Source organism: Bos indicus, chromosome 10 (genome assembly GCF_029378745.1).
Source record: "Bos indicus isolate NIAB-ARS_2022 breed Sahiwal x Tharparkar chromosome 10, NIAB-ARS_B.indTharparkar_mat_pri_1.0, whole genome shotgun sequence".
In the NCBI taxonomy this organism is placed as follows: Eukaryota; Metazoa; Chordata; class Mammalia; order Artiodactyla; family Bovidae; genus Bos; species Bos indicus.
This window is the reverse complement of record NC_091769.1, coordinates 1743918-1764638: the sequence shown is the minus strand read 5'-3', so window position 1 is coordinate 1764638 and position 20721 is coordinate 1743918. Positions and strand designations below refer to the sequence as shown.

General features: G+C 40.7%; 1 protein-coding gene across 5 annotated transcripts in view; it reads right to left on the bottom strand.

The window, feature by feature from the left end:
- The window catches only part of EPB41L4A (erythrocyte membrane protein band 4.1 like 4A), a 292774-nt gene that overhangs the window by 121245 nt on the left and 150808 nt on the right, over positions 1-20721 (bottom strand). For 2 of the 5 annotated variants that reach the window (XM_070796627.1, XM_070796628.1), the window contains exons 1-3: positions 17669-18574; positions 16192-16243; positions 11019-11097 (exon numbers count right to left, since the gene is read on the bottom strand). The exons of 1 other annotated variant lie outside the window; for it this stretch is intronic. In XM_070796627.1, the coding sequence (XP_070652728.1) occupies positions 11019-11097; positions 16192-16243; positions 17669-17884 (347 nt within the window). In that variant the 5' untranslated portion in view covers positions 17885-18574. Of the gene's footprint in view, positions 1-11018; positions 11098-16191; positions 16244-17668; positions 18575-20721 lie in introns of those variants that run through there. 2 more of the 5 variants (XM_019968015.2, XM_070796629.1) reach the window with 1 other exon arrangement.

Here is a 20721-nt window from a genome sequence, read left to right as displayed (position 1 = left end):
GCATCATATTAGTTTTATATAAGAGAAATCTCTGACACAGCAAAATCATATTTTTACATGTTAAACACTTTATCTTATCTCAAGGCTTATTTTTAATATACATAACTAATTTTGTCCATTTATGAGACTTAGGGTACAATATAATATTTTATTTTATTTAAAGTATCTGCCTGCAGTGTAGGAGACCTGGGTTCAATCCCTGGGGTGGGAAGATCCCCTGGAGAAGGAAAAGGCTACCCACTCCAGTATTCTGGCCTGGAGAATTCCATGGACTGTATGTATAGTCCATGGGATCACAAAGAGTCAGACACCTGACTTTCTCTTTCACTTCACTTTCTTTATTTAAATTACAGATTTAGAGTTGATAGGTCTTCCCTTCTACATCATTCCATTAAGGCTATGATTGTATGTTTGAGTCCTTGTTTATCTCTGGTTTTAAGGAGATAAATCCCATTTTGCCTAGGACAGTTTTAGCTTAAGCCTGTTATAAATTCTCCATTATTAAGAACTTTTCTCATCATGCTCCAAGTGTTAGGGTTTGAACAGCAAATTATATGATGACCCAAGTTATGTTATACCCTTACTCGAAAAAAATAATGCTGATCCAGAACATAGTCTGGTACAAAGCAATATCTGCATAAAACAGTTACTTGTTATCTTTTAATATAAATCACTGTACTAGTGTATATGGAGAAGGAAATGGCAACCCACTCCAGTACTCTTGCCTGGAAAATTCCATGGACTGAGGAGACTGGCAGGCTACAGTCCATGGGGTTGCAGAGAGTCGGACCCGACTGAGCAACTTCACTTCACTAGTGTATATGCGCTGTCACCCCAGTGAGATTAAGAGCCCCAGGAGTGGGGGGTCCTCCATCTTTCACCCCAGCCTCCCTCATCACAAAAGTACAACCAGTACAACACAAGAGGAGGACTTGAAATAGTGGCATCACACTTTTCTGTTTGTGTGATGTTCACAGAAAAGAGCTGATTTGACACCCCGGACGTACAAGCTGCTAAGGACCATCGATGATTCAGCCAGTGTCAGGGATGAGAAGAACAGGCAAATGAGACTTGCTTAAAGAAGAGGGAGAGAGAAACCGTTCTTTCAGGAGCCCAAACAGGAGGTTCTGAGGCCAAAGACAACCAAAAATGCTTGAAGAATACCAATGCAGCTTGAAGCATACCTTCCCATGACTTAAGACCCTGCTGAGTAAACTGAAAGATGTGGGGACATGTAGAAGCTTGATTTCTGGTGCCAGCTGAATGTGACACCAGGAAACCTGAGAGAAGAGGTTGCCTGCCTACACAGGAGAAGTGTTCTCTGAATCCAACAGAGAAGCCTAATCATTGGGATAAAACAATGTGCTGGACAGAGGGGAATGTTTAAATAACAACATAATAGTAAACATGAGGGGGAGGGGGAAACAGCATGCATGGCTTAAGAAAAAGAAAAACAGGAGACTCGCCCACTGACTATCAAGGGAAATATGGCAAAGACTGCAGCTTACAACTGATGATAAAAATACAAGAGCAAAGAGTTGTAATATCACCTTATATTTGGATAGTCTTTTAAAGGTCACAAATTTCTTCTGCATCCATACTGGAATGTGATCCATGCCTCAAATCTAATGTGTTGAGGATCATTATCTTCACTTAGAAGGAGACAGGGACCCCGGAAGTGAATGTTTAACTGAAGGTCACTCAACCCATAAAGAAGCTAAAACACACTAGCCTTCACAAAGAGAAGAATATGGATTACCAGATATAATAATAATAATAAACTGACAAGCTTAATGTCAATCTCTAACAAAGTACAATAAAATATTAAAAAACAAATGCTTATTTTTGGAAGCTATTCATCATGAACAAGTTATTTGGAACTAACATGATTCTCTTTTTTAGGAAGAGTTAAAATTTCAATAGCAACAAGATCAGTGTCTCAGTCGTGTCTTTGTGACCCTATGGACTGTAACCCACCAGGCTAGTCTGTCAATGGGATTTTCCAGTTAAGAATACCAGAGTGGGTTGAGATTTCCTTTTCCAGGGGATCTTCCCCAACCAGTGATCAAACCCACATCTCCTGAGTCTCCTGCATTGAAGGTGGATTCTTTACCACTGAGCCACAGGGGGAAGCCATAAGGTTTGTCAGCAAAGCAACAGGCAGACTCCTTCACTCACTCATTCTCTGTCTTTTCTCTCCAGAGGACTGAAACCACAGCTCTCTCAGTCAGTACTAAATTTCATGGGTCCTCGGTGCACTGGACAACAATGCCCCACATATTATTCAATGGAGGGTGACTCAGTGAGGGAATTCTGTCTTGATGTGCAAATTCAAGAAATGCAGGCTAGAGGATAGTAGTAGGATGCTCTGATTAATGGATTGACTTAACCTGGAAGATCTATCTTCAGGGCTCCAAGATGGTCTTTTCCTCCCTAATTTGTGTGTATGCGGGGCGGGGTGGTGGGGGCGGTGGGTGCCGTGCGCTGGGTCTTCACTGCTGTGTGTGGGCTTTCTCTAGTTCCAGCAAGTAGGAACTACTCTTGGTTCCAGTGTGAGGGTTTCTATCGTGATGGCTTCTCTTGCTGCTGAGCACAGGATCTAGGCAGGTGAGCTCAGTGGTGGCGGCTCAAGGGCCCTAGCTGCATGTGGGCTCCTCAGCTGTGGTGCACGGGCTTAGCTGCCCTGCCACTAATGGGATTGTCCCAGACCAGGAATGGAACCTTTGTTCCCTGCACTGGCAGGCAGATTCTTATTCACTGTACCACCAGGGAAGTCCTCTTCCCTAATTTTTAATCAGTAATTTAAACTCATAAGATAATTCATTTTATCTACTCTTACCATCTACTGAACACTTACATTTTTACACAGGTGGCGTGGTGGTAAAAGAATCTACCTACTAATACAGGAGACTCAAAAGACAAGGGTTCCATCACTAGGTCAGAAAGATCCCCTGGAATCAGTTCGGGTCAGTTCAGTCACTCAGTCATATCCAACTCTTTGCGACCCCATGGTCTGCAGCATGCCACACCTCCTTGTCCATCACCAACTCCCAGAGATTACTCAAACTCATGTCCATTGGGTCGGTGATGCCATCCAACCATCTCACCCTCTGTTGTCCCCTTCTCCTCCTGCCTTCAATCTTTCCCAGCATCAAGGTCTTTTCCAGTGAGTCAGTTCTTTGCATCAGGTGGCCAAAGTATTGGAGTTTCAGCTTCAGCATCAGTCCTTCCAATGTATATTCAGGACTGATTTCCTTTAGGATGGACTGGTTAGATCTCCTTGCAGTCCAAGGGACTCTCGAGAGTCTTCTCCAACACCACAGTTCAAAAGCATCAATTCTTTGATGCTCAGCTTTCTTTATGGGCCAACCCTCACATCCATACATGATTACTGGAAAAACCATAGCTTTGACTAGACAGATCTTTGTTGGCCAAGTAATGTTTCTGCTTTTTAATATGCTGACTAGGTTGGTCATAGCTTTTCTTCCAAGGAGCAAGCGTCTTTTAATTTCATGGCTGCAGTCACCATCTGCAGTGATTTTAGAACCCAAGAAAATAAAGCCTCTTACTATTTCCATTGTTTCCCCATCTATTTGCCATGAAGTGATGGGACCGGATGCCATGATCTTAGTTATCTGAATGTTGAGTTTTAAGGCAGCCTTTCATTCTCCTCTTTCACCTTCATCAAGAGGCTCTTTAGTTCTTCTTTACTTTCTGCCCTAAGGGTGGTGTCATCTGAGGTTATTGATACTTCACCCCTGGAATAGGAAATTAAATTCCCTCCAGTATTCTTGCTTGAAAAATCCCATGGACAAGGGAGCCTGCTGGGCTACAGTCCATGGGGTCACAAAGAGTAAGACACAATTGAGTGAGTAAACACACACACACACGTTTGCTTGTAATATCTAATATATTCTTCCTGTCATCTTTTTGAAGAAATACAATAATGCCATTTTACAGATGAGAAAACTGAGACTTTAAAAGGTTATGTAATCTTCTCAAGTTAACATAACCAGTGAATGGCAGAGTAAGGCTGCAAAACCCAACCTGACCCCACAGCCTGCCTTAACAAATATGTGCATTATGCTGATAAAATCTGCAGAAAATACAGAGCTATGAATGATACATACTACATGGAAGTTTGTTATAATATTTTGAATCAGAATTGAAAATAAGTTTAACAGATGCCATGAGGACACGAAGTATTTAAAGAACTGAAAAAGACAAAGAGTTTAGATCTATTTTGCATAAACCTAGAAAGAATACCTAGTGCTGACAGAGGTCCCAGAGACCTTTTATTTCTTTTTGAACTTCCTAGTGCTTTGTGAAGCAGTAAGGTTTCCTCTCTTAAAAATGTTTAAGAAGAAGCTGGCTGACAATTCAGGAACATTTTATAAAAATGGAATGTAGGATATATGACCTCAGAATCCCCCAACTTCATTTAATATCAGAAAACATTTTAGAGCAAATTGTAGGTACTCCAAGTTGAAGCGATTCTATTAACTTATATTTTTCATAGTCTGGAACCTTATTTTTTAATGTCTCTCACTTACCTAAAAAAAAATTTCCCTCTAAATACAATGTCCTTCTGGAATACTTCATCTAATATGACCATTTATGTACTTAATGCAGCACTACCTATAATTTTAAAATGAAACAAGCTGGACAGCCATCCACAAGGGGAGGAGTATAACAAATGGGTTAGATGGTGAAAGAGGTCTGTAACAATATGTATGAAATTGTGTGATTTTCAAAAGATCTATATATACAAAGAATAAGTAAAAGTGTGTTTACTATAGCTATTTTTCATATACAAATTGCAAAGTATATATACAAGATAGATAAACAACAAAGACCTACTGTATAGCATAGGGAAATATGTTCAGTATCTTATAATAATCTATAACAGAAGACAGTCTGAAAAAGAATATACGCATATACACATTTGTATGTATGTATATATAAATGAACCACTTCGCCATACATCTGAAACACTGTAAATCAACTACACTTTCAGTTTTAAAAATTAAATTTAATTTTTAAAAAAAGAAACAGAAGAGAGAAAGTGAAGAAATAAAAACTAAAAAACCTAAGAGCCAATACAGAGTAGGCTGAAACAATTTTCCAAAGAACTGAAGCAAGATAAAAATTCAAGGTGAAAATGCAGACAGAAGTATGCTTTTATTTTGGGGGATTTTGTCTTTTGGTTTCCTTTTTGCTTTTGCCAAAATTATCTTGTGTAATTGACTCCCTTTTTAAGGTCTATTATGCCTAACCATTTAAGTTAACATATTCATGCAAATCAGTGATTTTATCTTTAGGATATACTAAGAGGGAGTATATTGGAGAAGGAAATGGCAACCTATTCCAGTATTTTTGCCTGGAGAATCCCATGGACAGAGGAGCCTGGTGGGCCACAGACCATAGGGTCACAAATAGTCAGACGTGACTTAGTAACTAAACAACAAGAATATATAATAGTAGCACATTAAATGCATATTTAACTTACCTAAATTTGACTGTATGTTTTTTCACAATAAAACCAAATTATCATAGATCATGGCCACTAACTGTAAGCTAACTATATCACCTGGTTATTACAAGATCTGGTCTAAAACTTGAAAGAAAAAAGGTTGCATTCAATATATTGTGGGGTTGTACATTACAAACAAATCCATGTATTCTGCTAATGAGCCATTAGAAGATTCTGAAAGGAAATTTCTATGCATCATCACTATTTGTGTGAACAGATACGAAGGAATGCATTATTAGAAAACACTACTCTTTTTCTCCCTTAATACTAAATCAAGCACTCTTTTGGACTCTAACCCTCACTTAAGATGTAACTAACTGAACTGTCAGAGAAAAGAGAGAAGAAAATAGTAGTGCTAGCATTTATTACCCACTGAACTGTGAGCCAACACAACCAACTTAAAAGAGCTTCACATACATTATTCCATTTAATGCTTATAAAAACCTTACAAGACAGGTGGTGGAGGTGGTGGTTTAGACGCTACGTCATGGCGGAGTCTTGTGACCCCGTGGACCTTAGCCCACCAGGCTCCTCTATTCATGGGATTTCCCAGACAAGAATATTGGAATGGTTGCCATTTCCTCCTCCAGGGGATCTTCCCCACCCAGGGACTGAACACGAGTCTGCTGCATTGGCAGGCGGATTCTTTACCTCTGAGCCACCAGGAAAGCATGAGGCAGGTACAGTTCCAATATTATAAGTAAGGAAACGGAGGCACAGAGAAGTTACTGATAACATCAAAATGAAGAACTTCCCTTGTATTTTCATAAAATGTTGTGCCCTGTAATTCCCTGATCACTTACAGATACAAATGTGCTTCTATATCACTTGGACTCAGGTTCCCCAGAAACCTCAACTTAGAAATGACTCTTGACTGCAAAGACTATTCATGAAACTCCAGTGTAAATAGGACCCTCACCTGAGCCTCTCCCCAGCACAGTGTCCCTTCTCCCATAGAGGTTTGCTCAGAGAAAGCCTAGACACAGTCCTGCCTTTCCAAGCGCTCACTAACAATGTAGCGATGGAAGACTGGAAAGCAGATGTCAGCACAGTTCTGCAAACGAGGCCTAATTACAATACTTCAGAGCAGAACAGCAGAGGTCCCATAGCTGACCTTCTATCTTTTCTGTGCTGCTGCTGCTGTTGCTAAGTCACTTCAGTCATGTCTGACTCTGTGAGACCCCATAGACCTACCATGCTCCCCCATCCCTGGGATTCTCCAGGCAACAACACTGGAATGGGTTGCCATTTCCTTCTCCAATGCATGAAAGTGAAAAGTGAAAGTGAAATCACTCAGTCGTGTCCGAAAGTGAGACAAATCAAGACAAAAGGAAGTGGAAGGAATAAGACTTCTAAGGAAAAAGATAAAGGATGGAACAGAAACAAAACCATACACTGTCTTCGTTATCAAAGGTATGATTTCCAGTTCTTTGAACAACGCATTGGGTTCTACTCAAGCCACGCATGGGTTCATTAGAAAACTGACCATTTAAAGGCAAGTTAGGGAAACGCTTCTGTTTCTGCTACCACATGTAGGAAGGTCAGGCTTCCCAGGTGGCTCAGTGGGTAAAGAATTTGCCTACAATGCAGGAGATGCGAGTTTGAGTCCTGTGTCAGGATGATCCCCTGGAGGAGGGCACAGCAACCCACTCCAGAATTCTTGCCTGGAAAATCCCATGGACAGAGAAATCTGGTGGGCTACAGTCCACGAGGTCACAGAGAGTCAGACTCAACTGAAACGACTGAGCACACACGAATGCACACAGGCAGGTCATTAGTGGAATAAGTGAAAACAGAATGCTATTGTCTGCTCTTCATAAGCCAGTTTCAAATGTTGGCATGGACTGTTTTAACAATATAACCAATACCAATCAGAAAGTTTGCCTTAATTGAAATAAGATACTCAATGACAAAGGTGAAGTAATACATTATAAAATACTGGGTTTTCTCTCTCCCTTAATACTAAAAGCAATTATCTTTTCATTTTCCATAGAGATGAATGAAATCTCTGAAGAGATAATATTTAAGCTACAATAATTAAAGAAGAGTAAGTAGTTCTTCGAGTTTATATTTACATATGCAAGCTCAGCATCAAAATATCTTCCCTACACAAATGAATTTAAAACAAAACAGAAACATACACAGAAAACAGACTTGTGGTTGCCAAGGGGGAATAAGGGCAGAGAGGGGTGGATTGGGGGTTTGGGATTAGCAGACGCAAACTATTACGTATATTATAGTATGGAAAAACAGTAAGGCCCTACTCATTGTTTAGTACACAGGTATAGCACCTTTTAGAACTAACACCCAAAAAAGATGTCCTTTTCATTATAGAGGACTGGAATGCAAAAGTAGGAAGTCAAGAAACACTTGGAATAACAGGCAAATTTGGCCTTGGAATATGGAATGAAGCAGGGCAAAGACTAATAGCGTTTTGCCAAGAAAATGCACTGGTCATAACAAACACCCTCTTCCAACAACACAAGAGAAGACTCAACACATGGACATCACCAGATGGTCAACACCTAAATCAGATTGATTACATTCTTTGCAGCCAAAGATGGAGAAGCTCTATAGAGTCAGCAAAAACAAGACCAGGAGCTGACTGTGGCTCAGACCATGAACTCCTTATTGCCAAATTCAGACTTAAATTGATGAAAGTAGGGAAAACCACTAGACCACTCAGGTATGACCTACATCAAATCCCTTATGATTATACAGTGGAAGTGAGAAATAGATTTAAGGGCCTAGATCTGATAGATAGAGTGCCTGATGAACTATGGAATGAGGTTCGTGACTTTGTACAGGAGACAGGGAACAAGACCATCCCCATGGAAAAGAAATGCAAAAAAGCAAAATGGCTGTCTGGGGAGGCCTTACAAATAGCTGTGAAAAGACGAGAAGCGAAAAGCAAAGGAGAAAAGGAAACATATAAACATCTGAATGCAGAGTTCCAAAGAATAGCAAGAAGAGATAAGAAAGCCTTCTTCAGCGATCAATGCAAAGAAATAGAGGAAAACAACAGAATGGGAAAGACTAGGGATCTCTTCAAGAAAATCAGAGATACCAAAGGAACATTTCATGCAAAGATGGGCTCGATAAAGGACAGAAATGGTATGGACCTAACAGAAGCAGAAGATATTAAGAAGAAGTAGCAAGAATACACAGAAGAACTGTACAAAAAAGATCTTCACGACCCAGATAATCACGATGGTGTGATTACTGACCTAGAGCCAGACATCCTGGAATGTGAAGTCAAGTGGGCCTTAGAAAGCATCACTACGAACAAAGCTAGTGGAGGTGATGGAATTCCAGTTGAGCTATTCCAAATCCTGAAAGATGATGCTGTGAAAATGCTGCACTCAATATGCCAGCACATTTGGAAAACTCAGCAGTGGCCACAGGACTGGAAAAGGTCAGTTTTCATTCCAATCCCAAAGAAAGGCAATGCCAAAGAACGCTCAAACGACCGCACAATTGCACTCATCTCACACGCTAGTAAAGTAATGCGTGTTCTCCAAAATTCTCCAAGCCAGGCTTCAGCAATATGTGAACCGTGAACTTCCTGATGTTCAAGCTGGTTTTAGAAAAGGCAGAGGAACCAGAGATCAAATTGCCAACATCCGCTGGATCACCGAAAAAGCAAGAGAGTTCCAGAAAAACATCTATTTCTGCTTTATTGACTATGCCAAAGCCTTTGACTGTGTGGATCACAATCAACTGTGGAAAATTCTGAAAGAGATGGGAATACCAGACCACCTGATCTGCCTCTTGAGAAATTTGTATGCAGGTCAGGAAGCAACAATTAGAACTGGACATGGAACAACAGACTGGTTCCAAATAGGAAAAGGAGTTCGTCAAGGCTATATATTGTCACCCTGTTTATTTAACTTATATGCAGAGTACATCATGAGAAACGCTGGACTGGAAGAAACACAAGCTGGAATCAAGATTGCCGGGAGAAATATCAATAACTTCAGATATGCAGATGACACCACCCTTATGGCAGAAAGTGAAGAGGAATTAAAAAGCCTCTTGATGAAAGTGAAAGTGGAGAGTGAAAAAGTTGGCTTAAAGCTCAACATTCAGAAAACGAAGATCATGGCATCAGGTCCCATCACTTCATGGCAAATAGATGGAGAAACAGTGGAAACAGTGTCAGACTTTATTTTTTTGGGCTCCCAAATCACAGCAGATGGTGACTGCAGCCATGAAATTAACAGACACTTACTCCTTGGAAGAAACGTTATGACCAACCTAGATAGCATATTCAAAAGCAGAGACATTACTTTGTCAACAAAGGTTCGTCTAGTCAAGGCTATGTTTTTTCCTGTGGTCATGTATGGATGTGAGAGCTGGACTGTGCAGAAGGCTGAGCACTGAAGAATTGATGCTTTTGAACTGTGGTGTTGGAGAAGACTCTTGAGAGTCCCTTGGACTGCAAGGAGATCCAACCAGTCCATTCTGAAGGAGATCAGCCCTGCGATTTCTTTGGAAATAATGATGCTGAAGCTGAAACTCCAGTACTTTGGCCACCTCATGCGAAGAGCTGACTCATTGGAAAAGACTCTGATGCTGGGAAGGATTGGGGCCTGGAGGAGAAGGGGACGACAGAGGATGAGATGGCTGGATGGCATCACTGACTCGATGGACGTGAGTCTGAGTGAACTCCGGGAGTTGGTGACAGACAGGGAGGCCTGGTGTGCTGCAATTCATGGGGTCGCTAAGGGTCGGACACAACTGAGCAACTGATCTGATCTGATAGCACAGGGAGCTATATTCAACATCCTGTAATAAACTATGTGGAAAAGAATATGAAAAAGAATATAAACGTGCATGTATAATTGAATCATGGCTTCCCAGGTGACGCTAGTGATATATAGCCGGTAAATATTGCCAATGCAAGAGACATAATAGATGTGTATTCAATCCCTGGGTTGGTAAGATCCCCTGGAGGAAACAATGGCACCCACTCCAGTATTCTTGCCTGGGAAATCCCAGGGACAGAGGAGCCTGGTGGGCTACAGCCCATGAGGCCAAAGAAAGTCAAACATGACTGAGTGAGCAACAACAACAATAACTGAATCAACTTTGCTGTCCAGCAGAAAATAACACAACATTGTTATTCAACTATACTTCAATCAATTTTAAAATATATTTATATCTTCCATTTACATATTCATATGGCCACTTTTACATGACTACAAAGGCTGACTGTATCCTTCACAGTAACGATACAGACATATCCCATCACAGCAGATGCAGAATCTATCATGACATCACCCAGGTCCGTGTCATTGTTCAAGCACATCTATCATTAGATGCTGAACTGCCTCATGCAAGGCGAGTTTAAATTTAACTCTCACAGGAAACGCTTACAAGACACATGCAGACACCATCCCAACATTTGACTCCAATTTGTTTTAAATAAAGCCTTTTGTATATGCCATACATGTACTGATCAAAAGCAAAGTCAGTACTATACCTGGTTATTTCTTCTTTAAGTTTACATGGATCTTCGGCATAGAATTTAATACCAAAATACAAAGTATATGGAGGTCCAGCTAAAATAAGAAATAAAAATTAAATTTCACATTAAAAATTTGCCAAAGTAGTAGTGTAATACAACAGAACTATTAAAAATTACAGTCATCAAAAATATTTGTAAACCATATACTGGATAAGGGGTTAATACAAAATATATGAGGAAGTCACACAACTCAACAGCAAAAGACAAATAGCCTTTGTCTTGGAATGGAAACTAAATAAATATTTTTCCAAAGAAGATGTTCAAATAGCCAAAGATATTCAACACATGAAAAGATATTCCACATTGCTAATCATCAGGAAAATGCATATCAAAATCACATTAGGACATTACCTCGCACCTGTAAGAATGGACACCTGTAAGAATGGCTATTGTCAAAAAGACAAAAATGCTGGTGACGATGTAAAGAAAGAAGAGCTCTGTACACTGTTGGCGGGGACATAAATTAATGGAACCATTAGGGAAAACAGTATGGAAGTTCCTCCGAAAGTTAAAATCAGAGCCGCCATATAAGGCAACAATCCCACTGCTAGGTGCTTATCCAAAGGAAATGGAATCAGGGTCTCCGAGAGATGTAGGCACCCCCACATTCACTGCACTCCTACCACTAACTATTGCAGAAAGTACTCACTAAAATCAGCAAAAAGCTAGAAACAGTAAATGCTCAACAGCAGGTAGACAGACATACAGTCTATTTTCATTTTTAACTAAGTAAATAAAGTCACAAATTTAGAAGCTAGGGAGAGGAAGTTACACAGAACAACAGGTAACAAAGTCACAATACGTTTATAACATATACGTGATGTTATTATTTACTATTATTATGACACACGCATGCTACGGCACACAGGAGACAACCAACACCAGGGTCCTACCTCTCTCCCCTAGCCTATGCCTTCCTGTATAAAGCCCTCCTTATGCTGGAGCTTTTTTAGAAACTAAATTTTACAAGAAACTTTGTTAGAATTCATCCCTAGAGTTGATTCCATATGTTCAATTTCTATGTTTACTTAATCACTGTGTTGTTATTTCTGACAAATATAACTTCACCCCTGAACACAGATGTCAAGGAGGCACCGATTATTAAATATTCAGAGAGCTAGGAAGTCCATCCTCCGCTAATCTGTCTGTGTCAATAAGCTCTGTGTTACTGAGCAGGTGGGCCTGCCTCTGCCTGCAGGCCACAAGGGTGCACGTATCTGGGGATGGGAGGAGCACAGATGCTGCTGAGATGGTGTACAAAGGGAAGAAGGCCTTGTCCAGCCGCCAGGGCTGCTTTTATTCCCCAGAATAAAAGGGGAATTCCACACTATTGACCAAGCCTAGCCAGTTCAAATGTGTTTGGTGATAAGCAGTTAAGCAGAAGTTTGAAAAACATATAGTTAAAAACATTCAGTTTGGACTAATTTTCTCTAAGGACTTTTGGCCAAAATCAGCCCTCCTTTACCCACTTACATATAAAATGTCTTATGTCCAAATACACAAGTTACTATTTGATTGTATCTGATAATGTTCAAAAATGTTTCCTTAACATTTGATTCCCAGCAAGCATCTGGTAACATATGTAAGGCCGGAAAAGCTCTAAGGAGGTAAAGCAACTCACCCAAGATCCCAAAAGAGAGAACCACGTTTGCTAATACCTAGAGTTTAGTGCTTGCTGGCAACTATAGCATACAGGCTCTCAGGGAAAAAAATCATACAACTTCAGAGTAAAGTTAAATACTTCATACACACATCACTGTTTTGTACATCAACTGAAGGCTAAAGAAATGGAGATTCTGGAGCAAGGATATGTCTGCCCAGGTATTTTTTCAGCTTCTTAATCTGAAGCTGACTATAAAAATAAGGTGCCAATGAAGCAAATTCCTAGATTATTATCTTGATCTATGTTTTTCTAGGTCTATCTTTAAGAAATCATTTATGTAAAGTTAATACTGTTTTACTCTAGCAAAATAGAAGCCAGAAACTGGGAATCCTCTAATCTACCTCTTGTGAAGACTGATTTCAAGGCCTTTAATGATAATAGCCTCCCTTTAGCTCAGGATATCTAAATCAAAGTTTACCAATGAGAATTCCGGTGACTAGTAAATATTGGGTCATTTTTACAGATATTCCTTCTGACTTATCTGCTGGAGATGTGAGAGGCATTCTCCTTCATTAATTATCAAACTATCTTTAAAAATAAAAAATTATGCATTATTCAATTGTTATGCTGCTGCTAAGTCGCTTCAGTCATGTCTGACTCTATGCAACCCCACAGATGGCAGCCCACCAGGCTCCTCTGTCCCTGGGATTCTCCAGGCAAGAACACTGGAGTGGGTTGCCATTTCCTTCTCCAATGCATGCATGCATGCTAAGTCGCTTCAGTCGTGTCCAACTCTGTGTGACCCTATGGACAGCAGCCCACCAGGCTCCTCTGTCCATGGGACTCCCAGGCAATAATACTGGAGTGGGTTGCCATTTCCTTCTCCAATGCATGCATGCATGCTAAGTCGCTTCAGTCGTGTCCACCTCTGTGTGACCCTATGGACAGCAGCCCAGCAGGCCCCTCTGTCCGTGGGACTCCCAGGCAATAGTACTGGAGTGGGTTGCCATTTCCTTCTCCATTCAATTGTAGTATCAGTGATTTATTCTTCCTGTACATCAAATTTTTGACAGGATGACATTTATTTAGGATAAGAAAGTTATAACTGCATTAAGAAATGCAGTTAAAAACTGTAACTGCATTACAGATTATGGATATTAAACATAATATTTCATACCATGTAAAGAAATAGATACTTCATGAGGTGGATGAAACTGGAGCCTATTATACAGAGTGAAGTAAGCCAGAAGGAAAAACACCAATACAGTATACTAATGCATATATATGGAATTTAGAAAGATGGTAACAATAACCCTGAGTACGAGACAGCAAAAGAGACAGTGATGTATAGAACAGTCTTATGGACTCTGTGGGAGAGGGAGAGGGTGGGAAGATTTGGGAGAATGGCATTGAAACATGTAAAATATCATGTATGAAACGAGATGCCAGTCCAGGTTCGATGCATGATATTGGATGCTTGGGGCTAGTGCACTGGGACGACCCAGAGGGATGGTATGGGGATGGAGGAGGGAGGAGGGTTCAGGATGGGGAACACATGTATACCTGTGGCGGATTCATTTTGATATTTGGCAAAACTAATACAATTATGTAAAATTTAAAAATTAAATAAAATTTTAAAAAAATAAATTAATATAATTGACATACAAAAAAAAAAGAAATAGATACTTCAAATGTTCTTAAAGGAACATTAGAATAATATACTTTAAATAAAATAATTTACATTTTTCTCCACATTTGCATAGAAATCTGCTTTAAAATAGTAAAATTTTTCTAATTTTTGAACTGGTATTTTTTAAGTAAGTGGTTGAAATGGACAAGAATTTATTGTATTTATTATTCTACCTGAATCTTTTGGAAAAGTGCAGATTTCTAGATCCTGAGGGATGAGACTTGTTAAACTGGAGCATCTACCATTTGTATCAGGATACCTCATGGAAGTTATCTGCATTCACATCTAATCACATGAACCTCCTGCTTCCTCTCAGCCTTCAGTGGGCAGTTTGCTCACTCAGGAAGCACGTGGAATGAAAAGTCAGATGGTCAGGGCTTTGGTCATCCCTCCAGTACCGAGCAGCTTCTCATCCATGGCAGGTCGCAAACCCTTTCTGATTAGGACTTACTCTTGTGTAGGCTGAGGAGGCAGAACTTGATGTCTAAGGTATGTATTTTGAGGGTGTTTTCTCATCTTATAGGCCACCAGCCCCATCTCTGAAACCTGTTGCCCATTCTCATCCAGAATGCTGGCCCGCATACCAGCTGTGTTTGTACTGACCTTGGAAAAGCCTAGACACAGCTGAGTGGACTGAAGTGAGCTACTAATGCAAACTGGCCAAACACCCTCCCAAGAGTTTGGAGTTGCAATTCAGAGACAGTCAGTTCCTCTGCTTGTGGCTAGAACTATAACTTGGAAACTGCGGAGGTTTCCACCACAGACATGGAGGGGCAAAAAGAGCCAGACCACAGAGAGAAACAAAAATGATGCTGATGTTCAGAGAAATGGTACGTGCCGAGTTCCTGACAACTTTGCAGCTCTTAGTTCCTAGCCCTTCCTGAGGCCCAGCTCTGTTCCTGCCCGTGGGGTCCATGGAGCACTATGTGACCCATGTGACCCCAAGGAATGAATCAACACAGGAAAAGTACAGACTCAGGGTCGGGTAAGAAGGCCAGAAGAGTCCTCCAGGTCTTATCAGCAATAATTCAGTGAAATAGTTTAATGATATGGTTTCAGTTTGGGACGACAAAAAAGTTTCAGAGATGGTTACTGGTCACGGCTACAAACCAATATGAGTGTATTTAACGCTGCTGAACTGTACACTCCAAAATGGTTAACACGGTACATCTCATGTTATACATTTTACTAACAATTTTAATAATAAAGATGATTTAAAAATAACTACTCTTCTACATACTTAAGGGCTGCAAGTGTGTGGGCATGTGTACATTTAAAAACAAAAATTTGAGTTATGAAAATTAATGTTAATGAATATAACATTAATTAGACTTCTGGGTCAATTAGTAGATTCATATTGATAAAATCAAAACCAAAATAGATGGATCCTTTCTGAATTCATAGCAATCTTTCAGGTTATGAGGGCACTCCTTAATTATTGACCCAGTAAATAATGTGAAGGGCAATACCACTCTTTAACCCAAGAAACTCAAGCACTTTAATATATCCAATGCCCACTTGCTTTTCAAATCAGTGCGTCTCCGCTTTTTCTGTCTGAAGGTGAAATTTCAAAAGCAATGGAAAAATCACAGACAGAAGTCCAGGCCAGGTGCACCCAAAAGCAAAATTCAATACTCATATCTCCTCAGAGTCCCTATCCACACAATCTAATCAGAGTCTGCAGAGACTGAACAATGTATAAACACCCATTTCCATATTCTGGCACTCAAATGATAATATTCACACCTGTGGTCTTAAAGCCTATTCCTGCACTCATCTAATCAAGGACATTACATCATTTTCAAATTTCAACAAAATTAAAATCAAATACCTACTGTTGATCAGTTCTTTGTGTTCAGACAGGGTTTTCGCAGGATCCAACCAATACTGGTGTGAGGAAGAAAAGAGTAATTGCAGAAATTAGTTGCATTTCATTGGCCTTCTCTTCAAGAATATTTGCAAAGTGTTATTTTTTTAATTACATTTAAAAAACAAGTAAAACATTTGATTTATGATATATACACACAAACATACATAAGAATTTTCTGCTGCTAGAACATTAAAAGAGAAATGACGTCAGGGTTTGGAAAGAAGCAGAGAAGAGAAACAGTACATGCTGGGTTCTTAGTTGAATTCTCATGTTGGTTATAAGATCAGTAACATCAAGGTGATAATGAGTGAGTTTCTTACAGTCTTTGGCTGCAGAGAATGCCGCCCAAATCTCTTTCCAGCATCCCCACAGCAACTCCCCTACAGACATGTCTCTCCCTAAAATTTTCTCTGTTCATTTCCAGTCCCCCTGACAAGCATCTCTGTCAGGTGTAAGGAATAAAGCAATCTAATCAAATCATATCCAGGAGAGGAGGCCCAGTTGAGTGGGTGAGGGTCCAAGTCCCAGAGCAGGCCTATTTGGATTCCATCCTCTCTCCCCTCATTCATCACCATATAACTTGGAACCAGTTACTGGACATCTTGGGGCTTCCCAGGTGGCACTAGTGGTAAAGAATTGAGAGTCACTCAGTCATGTCCAACTCTTTGGGGTCATGTCCACGGAATTCTCCAGGCCATAACACTAGAGTAAGTAGCCTTTCCCTTCTCCAGGGAATCTTTCCAACCCAGGGATCGAACCCAGCTCTCCCACATTGCACGTGGATTCTTTACCAGATGAGCCACAAGGGAAGCCTCAGTACCAGAGTGGGTAGCCTATCCTTTCTCCAGAGGATCTTCCCAACTCAGGAATTGATCTGGGATCGCCTGCACTGCAGGTGGATTCTTTACCAACTGAGCTATCAGGGAAGCCCAGTGGTAAAGAATCTGCCTGCCAATTCAGGAGACTTGGGTCTGATCCCTGGGTTGGGAAGATCCCCTGCAGGAGAGCACGGCAACCCACTTCAGTATTCTTGCCTGGAGAATCCCATGGACAGAGGAGACCAGTGGGGCTACAGTCCACAGAGCTGCAAACAGTCGGACAGGACTGAAGAGACTTGGCACGCACGCAAGCACTGGACATCTCTCTCTGAACCTTCTTCACAGGCTTGCAGGAAGCATTAAATCAATTACGTCATGAGTCTTTATAATAGCCCCTGGCTCACACTAAGTATGCAACACATGCTAGTGATGATTATCATTAAATGTGATGGTCATTCTTAATAAGTATCATTAGCCAGTCTTAAGACACTTGTTTATGAATTCAAATTAATCTTTGGAGGACAGAATTTTAGACAGTAATGGGAGAATTTGGGGCCCTTCGAGAGGCCTTCCTTTAAATCTCACCCTTGTGAAACAAAATCACTGAAAGAAAAAGAAACAAACCTTCTGCCTCATCTGGAGGAAGAGCAGAGGAGGAGCAAACCAAGCACAAAGCAGGCGGAAGCACCCAGAGTTGCCGCAGAAGCACACAGTCAAAGGGGTTCCAGTGCCTGTTAAGTCAGGGGAGAGCAAGGTGGAGCCTTTACCCCACTCTTCATGCCAAATGTTGGCGATTCCAGGGGCCAAGCTAACCAGTTTCCAAAGTTTCCATTTTATCATGTTACTGGGTGAAGATGGGGCAACTCTCGTAGCATGGAGGTAGGAGCTAGTCCAACCTGAACCACTTTATTCCCAGCACTCTTGTGTTTGTCCAGTGGAAACATTCACTCTCTCTTAATCACCGTGGGTCAGGAATAACAAACCACAAAAGGAGCCTCAGAGAACCTTTTGGCCCAGCACCCCCTTTCCTGCCCCTTCACCAAGGGCAGAAATGCTCACTCTGCTGTGTAACAGTACCAGTAATTATAAATAGTTATTATAATACTTTATATAATCCCCTTACCTTTTATTCCTATTTACATATAATAAAAATCATTCATCCTAAACGAGTATCATAATCATTTTATTACAGATTTTATCACAATACTTAACTCTATTCATGTATACATAATCCTATTTGCCACTCACAGAGCTGTTTCAAATTTTCCTACTTTTTCAAAAGGTAACCAATATAAACATATTTGATTATCCATCACCTTTGTGAAATAAAATCACTGAAAGAAAAAGAAGCCTTCTGCCTCATCTTATATATTTGACAAACATATATGCTACCCATCAATATAAAGGGCTTCCCTGGTGGCTCAGATGGTAAAGCATCTGCCTGCAGTGCAGGAAACCTAGGTTCAATCCCTGGGTCAGGAAGATCCCGTGGAGAAGGAAATGGCAACCCACTCCAGTATTCTTGCCTGGAGAATCCCATGGACAGAGGAACCTAGTGGGCTACAGTCAATGGGGTTGCAAAGAATCAGACATGAGTGAGCGACTAATACACAGACACATCAATATAAATGGGTAGCAACTTATAACATAATGTTCATCATCCCACTCTTATCATGTCTTAATTTTTGAAAGTCTAGAAAAACTTACTTTTAATGTAAGGTATTTGAAAAAGAGGTCATAATCAGTGAACCACTTTTGGAGTCTACAATGACTAAAGATGTGGCTTTGGTGTTAAAAAATAAATGGTTCCCAGGGAAACATTGATTCACTAAAATTTGGATTGAGCATTCAATCCAAATGTTCAGCTGTGTGTTGGACACAGACCAGACCTTCTCCCCTAGATAAAGCTAGGGCTGCTTCCTACAAAATGGAAACATTAGGTGGGTGGATTGTTTCTTGCCAATCATGTTAAACAAAAAGGTTAGACTCTCCCTGGATTTTTCAAATAAGATAAAACAGAGGAAAACACACTCAACCTTAAACACCTGCATCAGGTTTCTATTGCTGCCATAACAAGTTACACCACCATCCATTTATTCTCCCGAAGGTCTGCAGAGGTATCTTTGCTCCAGGTTTCATAGGACAAAAACCAAGATATCAACTGGCTGGGGTTCCAGAGGGTTATCTGGCAAGGAGACCCTACCCACAGGAGTACTTCTGGAAGGAGACTTAGGAGCTGGGCCATGAGAGGCTTTCCCAGTTTTCTCCAGATGTCAAGGCATACTTAATACTAGGCCTTAATTTTAGGCCTTACACTTCACTGACAAAGGTCCGTCTACTTAAGGCAGAGACCAAACTGCCAATATCCATTGGATTATCCAAAAGCAAGAGACTTCCAGAAAAACATCTATTTCTGCTTTATTGACTACGCCAAAGCCTTTGACTGTGTGGATGACAACACACTATGGATAATTCTTCAAGAGATGGGAATACCAGACCACCTGACCTGCCTCCTGAGAAATCTGTATGCAGGTCAAGAAGCAACAGTTAGAACTCCACATGGAACAACAGACTGGTTCCAAATCAGAAAAGGAGTAAGTCACCCTACTTATCTAACTTATATGCAGAGTACATCATGCAAAATGTTGGGCTGGATGAAGCACAAGCTGGAATCAAGATTGCCAGGAGAAATATCAATAACCTCAGATATACAGATGACATCACCCTTATGGCAGGAAGAAGAACTAAAGATCCTCTTGATGAAAGTGAAAGAGGAGAGTGAAAGTTGGCTTAAAACTCAACATTCAGAAAACTAAGATCATGCATCTGGTCCCATCACTTCATGGCAAATAGATGGGGAAACAGTGGAAACAGTGACAGGCTATATTTTGGGGGGCTCTAAAATCACTGCAGATGGTGACTGCAGCCATGAAATTAAAAGATGCTTGCTCCTTGGAAGAAAAGCTATGACCAACCTAGACAGCATATTAACAAGCAGAGGCATCACTTTGCCAACAAAGTTCCATCTAGTCAAAGTTATGGTTTTTCCAGTAGTCATGTATGGATGTGAGAGTTGGACTATAAAGAAAGCTGGGTGCAGAAGAATTGATGCTTTTGAACTGTGGTGCTGGAGAAGACTCTTGAGAGTCCCTTGGACTGCAAGGAGATCCAACCAGTCCATCCTAAAGCAGATCAGTCCTGGGTATTCATTGGAAGGACTGATGCTGAAGCTGAAACTCCAATACTCTGACCACCTGATGTGAGGAACTGACTCATTTGAAAAGACCCTGATGCTGGGAAAGATTGAGGGCAGGAGGAGAAGGGGACAACAGAGGATGAAATGGTTGGATGGCCTCACCAACTCGATGGACATGAGTTTGTGTAAGCTCCAGGAGTTGGTGATGGACAGGGAGGCCTGGTGTGCTGCAGTCCATGGAGTTGCAAAGAGTTGGACATGACTGAGACTGAACTGACACTGTACTAAGTGCTTCGGGCAAAAAGGAGGGAGGGCAGAGGCCTGTGGTCTTACTACTCTCTAATCTCATCTCAAAACTAGTAAAAAGAAATTGCAAGAGAGTCTCTTAATCTGTCCTTCTAACAAGAGGAGAGTGAAAAAGTTGGCTTAAAGCTCAACATTCAGAAAATGAAGATCTCAGATGGCATCTGGTCTCATTGCT